This window comes from Acomys russatus, chromosome X (assembly GCF_903995435.1).
Source record: "Acomys russatus chromosome X, mAcoRus1.1, whole genome shotgun sequence".
NCBI classification, from domain to species: domain Eukaryota; kingdom Metazoa; phylum Chordata; class Mammalia; order Rodentia; family Muridae; genus Acomys; species Acomys russatus.
Window position 1 is genome coordinate 31,909,852 of NC_067169.1, and position 12,172 is coordinate 31,922,023.

At 41.9% G+C, this 12,172-nt stretch overlaps 1 protein-coding gene across 1 annotated transcript in view; it reads left to right on the top strand.

The window, feature by feature from the left end:
- Positions 1-2,551: 2,551 nt before the first annotated feature.
- The window catches only part of Txlng (taxilin gamma), a 50,543-nt gene continuing 40,922 nt past the window's right edge, over positions 2,552-12,172 (top strand). The window contains exon 1 of the mRNA XM_051142336.1: positions 2,552-2,717. Within this exon, the coding sequence (XP_050998293.1) occupies positions 2,616-2,717 (102 nt within the window). The 5' untranslated portion in view covers positions 2,552-2,615. The remainder of the gene's footprint in view (positions 2,718-12,172) is intronic.

Consider the following 12,172-nt stretch of genomic DNA (forward strand, 5'->3'; position numbering starts at 1 on the left):
CTGTGAGTTCGAGGCCAACCTGGTCTACAAAGCAAGTCCAGCACAGCCAAGGCTAACACAGATAGGCCCTGTCTCGAAAAACAAACAAACAAAACAAAACAGAAAAAGCCAGGCTTATTTTCTTTCTTTCTTTTTTCCTTTGTTTTTGTTTTTTGAGACAGGGTTTCTCTGTGTAGCCCTGGTGTCCTGGACTCACTTTTTAGACCAGGCTGGCCTCGAACTCACAGCGATCTGCCTGCCTCTCCCTCCCGCGTGCCGTGCTGGGATTAAAGGCATGGGCCACTATACCTGGCTTTTGTTTTTTTTTTTTTTTGTTTTTTTTTTTTTTCTTTTTTTTATTTATTTATTTTTATTATGTATACAGATTTCATTATAGATGGTTGTGAGGCACCATGTGGTTGCTGGGAATTGAACTCATGACCTTTGGAAGAGCAGTCAGTGCTCTTAACCTCTGAGCCATCTCTCCAGCCCAGTTTTTCTTTCTTTCTTTTTTTTTTTTTTTTAAACTGCCTTTCTATGCTATGCTGGCTGGCTGGCCTGGTACTCACTATATAGGCCAGACTAGCCTCAAACTCACAGAGATGCCCCTGCTTCAGTCTCCTGAGTGCTGCTAAAGTCTCTTAAAGGCTTGCGCCACCACACTGGGCTGAAGAGTAATTTTCTGACATGTTATAAATATATGATCATGTTGTTCTGTATAAATGAGATCTTTTTCCTAAGTAAAAAAATGTTTGAAATGTTTATAGATAACTGTTATTCTATTATACTATAATTTGACTATGATGCACTTTGTCACTCAAAGCCATGGAGAATTGCACTACTAATGTATTTATTCTAAGTCTTGGGACAGTTTTACTTTTAGAAGATGAGAGATGGTATGATGATGGTATATAGAGTTTGGCTGTAGGTTCATTGTCATCTACCATCTGTGTCTCGAACAATGTTTTTGTTTTGAAATCTCAAACCTGAGTTGAGGTGTTTGAATAATGGTACATGCCCCAAATTTAAAAAAATAAAATAAAATTAAGAATTTCTACAGTTGAATTGAGCTGGAGTGCAGTCCAGTGGTTGAGTGCTGGTTTAATCACAAGCACCACACCAAAAAAAAAAAAAAAAAAAAAAAGAAAGAAAGAAAAAGAATAATAAAAACCCCAAACAAACAACATCAATAACAAAAGCAACCCTGTTTTGTCTTAAGAATTTGCTCAATTGAAAATTTCTGGCTGGGGCTGGTGGTGCACGCCTTTAATCCCAGCATTTAGGAGACAGAGGCAGGCGATCACTTTGAGTTTGAGGCCAGCCTGGTCTACAAAGAGTCTAGGACAGCCAAAGCTACACAGAGAAACCCTGTCTGCAACACACACATACCCCGCCTCCCCCCCAAAAATAAATTTTCTATCACTCACGTTGTTTAAGTTTTGGTTCCTGCTATCATTGTTTTGTGTTCAAGTGTAGAAAAAGTATATTTGAAAAAAAATATTTGCACAGACTTTAATAATGAATTATTTCAAGCCAGGCATGGTGGCGCACGCCTTTAATCCCAGCACTCGGAAGCAGAGGCAGGCGGATCGCTGTGAGTTCGAGGTCAGCCTGGTCTACAAAGTGAGTCTAGGACAGTCAAAGCTCCACGAAAAACAAAACAAAACCAAAAAAAAAAAAAAAAGATTTCAAATCATGTCTGGATTTTGTGATGGTCTGTGACTTCTAGACACTGGGCCACTGAAGATCTGGTTCCATTAGATAGAAACAGGGGTATTTCTGTGGGGGCCCTTCTCCAAAATATCAAGAAAAATAACTGTTTCAGTAAACTGAAGCCATTGACATTTTTAACTAGAGAAACATATGGTGGAGGAAATAAGAAACATTTAACACGAATTAAACTCGGTCTAAGCGTGAAGAAGTGTGCTGGAAGCCGGAGCAGTTCGGCCACGGTGGTGAACAGACCTCTAGCCCAAAGAAACTCTGGCCAGTTAAATCTTGGTGAGAACTCTGGTAGAGAGTTCTCTGGGCAAGTGTCCAATATTTCAAATTCTGAGGTTACACCTCCCACCTCGAAAACAGCAAAGTTAGAGTGCCTTATTCCCAAATCATACCCGCTCAATTCTGAAGAACAGCAACAAAAGCAGAAACACAAAAAAAGTGTCTCTGGTTCTATTCCTTTTCAAACTCTGGAATATTTTAAAACTTTTCTTGCAGGTTAATAATGACTACCTTCCGGTACCACGACATTGCCCCTCAGAGACTACAAGCCCCAGTAGGCTGCACACTCGGCACAGCGGGTACTCTAACCCCTAGGACGCGAGGGACGCTCCTATCCGGATCCGTGGCTGGACGCCTTGGCCGCACATTCTTCTGGGACTTGTAGTCTACTCCGTTTTCCTGTCCGCGCAGACTCCAGCGGCCTCTGTCTGCCCTTCGGTCCTTGCAGAAGCCCAGCCCAAAATTCGATGCTCCCCACCCCCATCAAGTGGCCTTCCCTCCGTAGCCAACCTCCTCCGGTCACGTGGAAGACTCTCACGATACGATTGGCTGGAGTGTGAAGGGGGCGGGGCCCAATCCCCTGCGAGGTTCCGTGCCCCTGGTCCAGCCGCTTGTTTGGTTGCTGCCGTCACCTCATGGCGACTCGGCTTGAGGAGGCAACGCGGGGAAGAGGTGGCGGTTCCGAGGAGACTGTTGAGGGCGGACAGAGCGGACGGCTACGCAGCCCCCAGCAGAAGGTCAGTGGAGGGGACGCCTTCGTTGTACTTGGGTCGCGGGGATGATTGGGTTACCTTTTTCGGGGTTCACCTCTTCACTTACCCCCTTTACCTTTAGCCACGGGACGAACATCCGGCCCATTCCCCCTTTTCCTTCAGCGTGATGATAGTTGGAGCAGGTGGGGGGTGTGGGACTGAAATGGATAGGGTGAGAAGGGACAATGTTTGGGACTTGGAGGCACTCGGCGGTAAGGGTTTCGGGGCAGGCAGGGTGGACCCCTCGCTGTGAGGGCAAAGGGGTGCTAGGCAGGGGCGCTCCAGGTGTGACAGCCACGTGCGGCCGGTGCTGCTCCGGGGTGTCAGGTGTTCTGTCTCAGCCGGTGTGGTCACTGTGCTCTGGGACTCCGCTGCCGGTGGAGGCGGCAGTGTGGGGGTGGGGGCTCACCGGGGTACAGGATAGTCCTCGCAGCATTGGGCAGGTGCGTAGGGCGCGCTGCGGGGTGCTCCCCGGCCTCGGAGCTGAGGCTGTTGCGCAGTAAGATAACAACGCGGGAGCCTGGGCTGCGTTTCGCCCCTTCCCCCCCTTTCCTTCGCCCCCCTCCCCGCGCCACTGCGCGGGCGGCTACGCGGGGGACGCCATGGGGCTCCCGGGGCTTGGTCTCTGGGCATCACCAACCTGCCATGAGCGTGAGGCTGGGAATGAGGTAGTGATGCTGGAGAACCAGCATCTTCTGATAGCAGTTTCCCCATTCTTGCTACTAGCTTCTTTCTTTTCTTTCTTTTTAATTTGGTAAGTGGAAACTTGAGTGCCTCCTGGGCTTGGGTTTTTGGTCTTTCTTAATCTAGCAGAGGAGCTGGACTGTTTGTTCCCCCTAGCCTTACTTGACTCATGTCAAGGAGTTTTCAGTATCTCCCTGGATACAAGAAAATTGAGATCTCTTTCAGAATGGGAGAAATCCACTTGTTCTGGAGCTCAGTGGGTGGAGTTTTGACGATGATTGCACAACGAATAGGGTACAGGGTTTTCTGGCCCTGGAACCAAGAACTGGGGTGTATGGTATTGAAAAGGTGGAAATTCCATCCTTTTTCCTTGCAGGAGAACATATTGAAACTGCTCGAGTCGTTGGACACCCTGCTTGACCACTGAGGGCTATTTAGAATTACTTAATTATGTATTTGACTAATCTTAAAAGCCACTCCTGTATGAAGTTACGAAATAATATTTTCTAATGCCATTCATGAACTTCAAAAGGGAGAACAAAGGTCTGGTTTACATTTGAGCAGTGTCAAGAATTGGCTTTTTAGGGCCTGCTCCTTTTCTCCCTCCCTTTTTTGCTTTTTTGAAATGGGTTCTTACTCTTTAGCAGCCTGGCCTTATCTGACTATGTATCCGAGGCTTGCCTTAAATGTACCGTGACCCTCTTGCCTTAGTTTCCCTAGTGCCGGGAGCCACCACTCTGGCCTTTTGGTGCTTTTTTTTTCTAAGGTCATGCATTTTCATGTTATTCTGTCTCATAAAAGAAGGATGTACTGCTTGTAGGACTGGAAGGGAAGCTGTGGCCCAACAGTTCTTTAGGGATTCAACACTGTCACTTTGGACATTTATTCCCTGAAGGTGGGGAGCCAATCTCAGTGTTTGATTTCATAGGTTCCCCAAGGGAGAACTCTGATAAAAAGCCACTGCAATTAAGGACATAAGTTCCCTTTTATGCCACTGGAATAAGGACAAAAAGTCATTGAATTAGTAAGTAAGGTTTAATCAACTAGTATTTTAAACTAGGAGAAGAGGTAATGACTTGGAGTTTAGAGCCCTCATTAATACCTGGATATGAATAGTCTTGTATGTCTATTGTCTTATTTTTATTTTTATTTGTTTGCCCATGCTTTCCTGGAAATCTTTCTTCTGGTTTCTACCTGACTATAAAATAGAATAGAAATTAACATTACTTCTTGAATTTTCAGTTCAAAATTGAGTGAATAGCTTGTGTCTGTAAAACTTAATTTTTAGTTGCTCATTCATGATCTTCAATTTATTCATTCTAGATTAGGAACCTGAGAAAATACTCCTTTTTCTAACTTAACCTCTGTATTTTTGTTTTTCAGGAAATGATGTTAAACTCAGTTGCTTTTTAAATATTGGAGGACTTGAGAAACACAATTTTATTATTTATATTATAGGACTTGAAGTGAAGAAAACTGGAGATGGGCTCTGTTGGTTCCTGGTTCAAATCATCTGCGTAGTTCCTTTTATTCTTTGAGGCAGTGTCTGGTCTGGCCTCCCAAGTGCTGTGCAAGTGGGATTACTATACCCACTTGTTAAAAAAGAGACAGAATCTTGCTGTGTTCTTTTGGCTAGCCTTGAACTCCTAGGTGTAGGTACCTAGTCTCTCTTGACCCGCTCAGTTGATTAATTATAGCATGGTTTCATAACTACATTCATTTCAACAGGCTCTTGAGGTGACTTTTCTAAAAGTAATATTGCAGTATATTCTAGGTGTCATTTGAGGAATTGTCTGTCTTTTTGGTTTTTCGAGACAGGGTTTCTCTGTGTAGTTGGCTGTCCTGAACTCACTTTGTAGACTAAGCTGGCCTCAAACCACCTGCCTCTCTCCTGGATGGTGGGATTAAAGGCATGCACCACCACCATGCCTGGCAAAGAATTGTCTTAAAACTGCTGGTGTTACAGGCATTGGCCACATTTAGTTAGCTAATATTTTTATTTTTTTACTACTAGGGACTGAGTAGTGGGCATTATAGTTCTGTACTTACTGGGCCCAGCTTCAATTTGTTAGGGTTAAATAAAGTTTTAAGCTTTTCTTTTTCAATTATACTAACCAGATTTCAAGTATTTCAGTAGCATTAATATAGCTGTGCATATTACAGCAAATCTAGGACAGTTTCTGGGGTTTTTGTTTGTTTTTTGAAAGCCAGCGTCTCATTGTCATGCTGACGTGGAACTCAGTATGTAGCCCATACCAACTTCAAATCAGCAGTCATCCTTTTGCCTCAGCTCTCCAAGTGTGACCTACTGCACCTGGCTGGAAGATATTGGCATCATTGAATAAAATTCTATCGGGCAGCACTGATCTAAGCAATGGGGTATATGCTCAGTGTGATGGTACACTGCACACCTTTAATCCTAATACTTGGGAAGTAGTGGCAGGTGGATGTCTGTGAGTTCCAGGACAGCCAGGGCTATTACACAAGAGAAACCCTGCCTTGAAAAACAAAATAAACAAAAAAGAAACTTAAGTATACATTATTAAATATTACAGGCATTTTCAAAATCAAAGAATTATGTTCACTAATATTACTTCCTATTTCATAAAGTTGAACTTAAGAAAGCTAAGACACTTGAACAATTTGTCAATTTACAGAAATTTGAGTAGAAAGTACAGAGTTCTCATATTCCTGCTCACACATAGCTTTTCCCCTTGTTGACATGTTGTAGTAATGTCACAATTTGTTAACAATTATTCAGGTACCACAGATACAGATTACTAACTAACCCCGTAGTTCACAGGGTTCAGTGATGTTATACATTTATGGATTTTGACAAGTATATAATAACATGGGTCTAGAGTAGCCTGGGCTCCACCTAGTCATCCTTCCCAACTGCTGGCACTAACTGATACCACCACCACTGGTAGTTAGCACCAACTGGTATTTACTTATGTGTCCGTGTCTCTGTGTGTGTGTGTGTGTGTGTGTGTGTGTGTGTGTGTCTCATACTACATGTGTGGTGGTCAGAAGACATTTACCACATGGGTCCCTACAGATCAAACTCAGGTTAGCAACAAGTGCTTTTACCCACTGAACTATTTTGGCAGTCTCAAGTCTGTTTTTTGAGATAGTATTTCACTGTGTAGCCCAAGCTGGCCTCACAATCCTTCTACCTTAGTACTCTATATGTTGTTATTTTAGGCATGTGCCACATATGTCAAGTTGCCACTGTATGTGTGTGGTTATTACCAGACAGGCCCTCAGTATGTAGTCTACAGTGTCCTATCAAACTGGTCATTTAACTCTTTTTGTTTTTTCTAAAATGTCCCAATGTTTTTGTTTTTAACTAACTTTCTGCTTGGGAATGTTAAAAGATGATTTGACTAGGGGCAAGAGAGATGTCTCAGCCATTAAGAGCACAACTGCTCTTATAGAAGACCAGAGTTCAACTCCTAGTGGCCTGTAACTCCAGTTTCAGGGAACTGTAATGTCTCTGTCCTCTGTGGGCACCTGTACATACCCACATACATACACATAATTAGGAATAAAAACCTTGTAAAAATTTAACTATTACTAAACATGCTTTTAGGTCTACAAACCATTTTGAAAGCTAAAATATGATACTTGGATCCACCTTAAGAAAACCTTGCATTTATATCGTGTCCTATCTTTTTTTTTTTTTTTTTTGGTTTTTCGAGACAGGGTTTCTCTGTGTAGCCTTGGCCATCCTGGACTCACTTTGTAGACCAAGCTGGCCTCGAACTCACAGCGATCCGCCTACCTCTGCCTCCCGAGTGCTGGGATTAAAGGCGTGCGCCACCACGCCCGGCTCTCATTTTTATAACATATTTGCAAATGCATTAACTCTATTATCATCACTCAGATGCTGTAGAGAAGGTTGGGCAGCTGACATTGGCCTCATTTCCTGATGATACACTGCTAGGTTAAGGTCAGGTGATTTGCCCAAGGGATGAAGCTAAGTCTAGAACCCAGTGCTCTTTCATCTCTACTGTGGTAATAAGTAGTGTAGTAGTGGGTAAATAGTATAGTTTTTAGAGTCAAGACTCTTGGCTCTCTGCCACTTAATAATTCTGTAACCTTGGGCATACTTCTCAAGCTACACTCCTCAATCGAATTGTCTAGAAAGTAGTAGGGTTGCTGCTATGTGCATCATATTAGGATTATTGTGAAGAATGAATTGATAGGACACTTGGCATAGTATGAGATATATAGAATTGTGTGTAGTTTGTGTGAATGTTATTTGTTTAATTATTCTATGTGCATTAGTATGAAGGTGTCAGAATCCCTAGAACTAGAGTTACAGACAATTTTGAACCACCATGTTGTGCAGGGAATTGAACCCGCGTCCTTTGGAAGAGCAGGCAGTGTTCTTAACCACTGAGCCATCTCTCCAGCCCCAAAGAATTCATTTTTTGATTGTTTTTCTAGACAGGGTCTCTCTGTGTTGCCTTGGCTGTCTTGGACTCCCTGGCTTTGAACACACAGTGATCTGCCTGCCTCTTCCTCCCAAGTGCTGAGATTAAAGGCATGTGCCACCACCACGTCTAAATGTTATGTAGTTTGGAAGGGATAATATATGGTAGATGAGATTCTGTTGCTTTTACGGTACGATTTTATAACCCATCTTCCAGACTTTGTATTTTCTCCCCTTCTCAGAATCTCTGATAAGACAATCGGGGCTGGACAAGAGTATATATAGTTCAGGAAGGAACCATTTCTGTTATTTTTTTTTCTCTATTTGCCAACTTCATGAACTTTCCCTTTTCTGTCATAGATATTAATAAATAAAGCAATCTAGCTACATTGTTTTAGCTATTGCCAAGGTTTTTTTGGTTTTTTGAGACAGGGTTTCTCTGTGTAGCCTTGGCCATCCTGGACTCACTTTGTAGACCAGGCTGTATTGCCAAGGTTTTATTGAAAAAAATATTTTTAATTAAATCTATGTGTTGAGGTATGTGCATATGAATGTGGGTACTTGTGCAGGCCAGAAGAGGGCGTTGAATTCCCTGGAGCTGGAGTTACAGGCAGTTGTGAGTCTCCTGACATGCTGCTGGGATCTGAACACTAGAGCAGCAAGTGCTCATAACTGTTGAACCATCTCTCTGGCCCCCAAACTTCCAAATTTTTTAAAAAATAAAGAGTCATGCAGGGCCAGGAATGGAGGCTCACACCTTTAATCCCAGCACTAGGGAGGCAGAGGCAGATGGGTTGCTGTAGACTGGGCCAGCCTGGTCTATAAAGTGAGTCCAGGACAGCTAAGGCTACACAGAGAAACCCTGTCCGGGGGGCAGGGGAAATCATGCAGAAGAAGCTGCAATGAGAACATCTATATACAGGCAGTACTTTCTTTTAGTTATCTTCACATTTTCACATTATAATGTAATATTCATTTGTCTTTCTTTTTCTTTTCTTTTTTGAGACAAGGTCCCGCTATGTATCCCAGGCCAGGCCTGTCTCAAACTTGTGATTCCCTGACCTCAACTGCCAGAATACTAGGATTACAGTTGTATGCTACCATACCCAACTGGAAGGTATTTGGATGTCGTCTTCTGTGTCATTTGTTGGCCTTGATTGGAGAAGTTGTATGTAGGGAAGATTAAATTCACATAAAATAGAGTCTATATTCGATCACCCTTTTCCACCATTTCTAGGGATGGAACACAGGGTTTTTGCATACTAGTTAAATGCTATACCATTGGACCTGTATCTCTCAGCACTTTGGGGGGGGTATTCTTTACAAGATTCATTATAATAGATTTCTTGCCAATAGGTTCTGTTTAGATTTTATATTTTTTAGGGAGTTAAATTTCAAAGGAAAGAAATGTGATTTTTTTTTCTTGTTTCATGTAGTGTTAGGTACTTTGAATGTTCATGTATTTTAATATCTGAGCTCTACAAAGTAGTTGGTATTACTTTTTAAAAATATTCTCACCAGGTGGTGGTGGCACATGCCTTTAATGGATAATGTATTAAAAAATGGAATGCTACCGAGCTCTAAAGAAAAATTAAGTTAAAAAATTTACAGGAGGGCTGGAGAGATGGCTCAGAGGTTAAGAGCACTGGCTGTTCTTCCAGAGGTCCTGAGTTCAATTCCCAGCAACCACATGGTGGTTCACAACCATCTATAATGAGATCTGATGCCCTCTTCTGCCCTTCAGGTGTACACACATACAAAAGAAATAAATAATAAATAAATATTTTTTAAAAATTTACAGGAGGCCATGTGCGGTAGCACATGGATCTCTGTGAGTTCGAAGTCAGCCTGAGGTCTGGTTCAAGTATACATAGTGAGTCCCAAGCCAGCCAGAACTACATAGTGAAGTCCTATTGTGAAAAACAAAGAAACAAACAAACAAACATGAAAATGGATGGACTTAAAAAGTACATTAAGTAAGGCCACACAATTACAGAAAGAACAAACCTTATGTTTTCTCTCATATGCAGAATGTAGCCAATTATATGTTAACAAATGTACATGAAGAAAAAACAAGAAAGGCTAAATATAAGGGCATAAGGCATGACTGACTATAGATAACGAACTTGAGTTATGAAAGAGGACATAAAGCTAATTGCTGGGCCTTTTGGTTTGGTGGTGAATAAGTACATAAAATATTTAGCTGTGAGTTTGAGGCCAGCCTAGTTTACAAAGCAACTCCAGGACAGTCAAGGCTACACAGAGAAACCCTGTCTCAAAAAACCAAAAAATTGATACTGTAAGTGCAAAATATAATATGAAGCTCTGTTCTGACTGTGTAGAGATTCAATTGGGTTTGGTTAATTTTGGTATATGTTTTTATTTATTTGCAAGGATTTTTATAATAAAATATATAAAAATGTAAAAAGAAAAAGAAAAATATTTGAACAAAGTTCAGCTAAGACAAACTATAAATGAGAAGGAATTAATGGATAATTTTCATTATCGATTCATTTGCTGTCTGACAACTAACTTGATTCTAAGTCTTTGCTATAGTGAATAAAGCACCAATAAACACAGAGGGTGCAAATAATATTTAAACTGATTTCCACAGTGGCTATATTAATTTTATCCCACAACATTTTTTTTTTTTTTTTTTTTTTTTTGGTTTTTCGAGACAGGGTTTCTCTGTGTAGCCTTGGCCATCCTGGACTTACTTTGTAGACCAGGCTGGCCTCGAACTCACAGCAATCCACCTGCCTTTGCCTCCCGAGTGCTGGGATTAAAGGCGTGCGCCACCACACCTGGCTCCCACAACATTTAAGATCTGTTCACAATTGATCTGTGTGTGGTGGCACACACCTTTAATCACAGTACTTGGGAGGCAGAGGCAGGCATATTTTTGAGTTGGAGGCCAGCCTGGGCTACATAGTGAGTTTCAGGACAGCCAGAGCTGTATGAGACCCTGTCTCAAAATCACAAAACAAAACAAAAATCTACTCATACTTGGACCATGTCTTTTTGTTTGTTTTTTTACAATTCAGTTTATTTCCTTAGTTGAAATTCTGTTTCCACTTGTGACTAATTAAATTTTATTACTTGTGAAAAGGGCACATAAAATAGTCAATGTGTCCTATGTTGTCAAATTAATTTTTATTAGAATTTATTGTTTTGAGTGTTGATTTCTGTGTTGTTTTTCCAAAGTGTCTACATTATGACCTTTATTATGCCTTCTGAGAATAAGAATTGCTTGTAACTCTCACACATTTTCATCTATCTTTTTTTTTTTTTTTTTTTTTTGGTTTCAAGACAGCCTTGGCTGTCCTGGATTCACTTTGTAAACCAGGCTGGCCTTGAACTCACAGAGGTCCATCTGCCTCTGCCTCCTGAGTGCTGGGATTATAGGTGTGTGGCACCACGCCTGACCATCTATCTTTTTTCTTTATAGAAAAATCAAGGTAAGGGCTGGAGAGATGGCTCAGCAGTTAAGATTGCTCTTCCAAAGGACTCAGGTTCGGTTCCCAGCACCCACATGGCATCTCACAGTTCTCTGTAACTCCAAGATCTGGCACCTTCACACAGACATAAATGCAGGCAGGGCACCAGTGCACATAAAATAAAAACAAATTATTTAAAAAAAAAAGGAAAATCAACATAGAGTGGTGATAAAGATAGGCCAGTAGCCTAGAAACACACCTTTTCTTTTTCTGGCCCAAAGCATGCCACCCTCTTCCTTTTGTTGAGACGGGGGCCATCCCACACTAGCCCAGGCTGTCTGTAAACTTGGTATGTATGTAACCTTGGTTGGCTTTTCTTTTGTGGCAGCCCTACTTCAGCTTCCCAAGTGCTGGGATCATAGGGACGACTGACGACACTCCATAACAAGCACATTTCTCTAAGGATTGTTTGCATTGAAGTGTAGGCCATGTACAAAATGAGAATCTATGATTAAAAATACCCTTATTGTGTGTGTATTGTGTGCATGAATGTATACAAGTAATTTTGCCATGACATGAGCATGGCTGTCATAGGACAGCTTGAGGTGTTGGTTCTCTGTTTTTTTTTTGTTTTTGTTTTTGTTTTTTTTTGTTTTGATTTTTCGAGACAGGGTTTCTCTGTGTAGCCTTGATTGTCCTGGACTCGTTTTGTAGTCCAGGCTGGCTTCGTTTCGTAGTCCAGGCTGGCCTCGAACTCACAGCGATCCGCCTGCCTCTGCCTCCCGAGTGCTGGGATTAAAGGCGTGCGCCATCTCGCCCGGCTGGTTCTCTGTTTTTTATAAGGTTCCAGGGAGCAAACTCAGATTGTTAGGCTTTGAGGG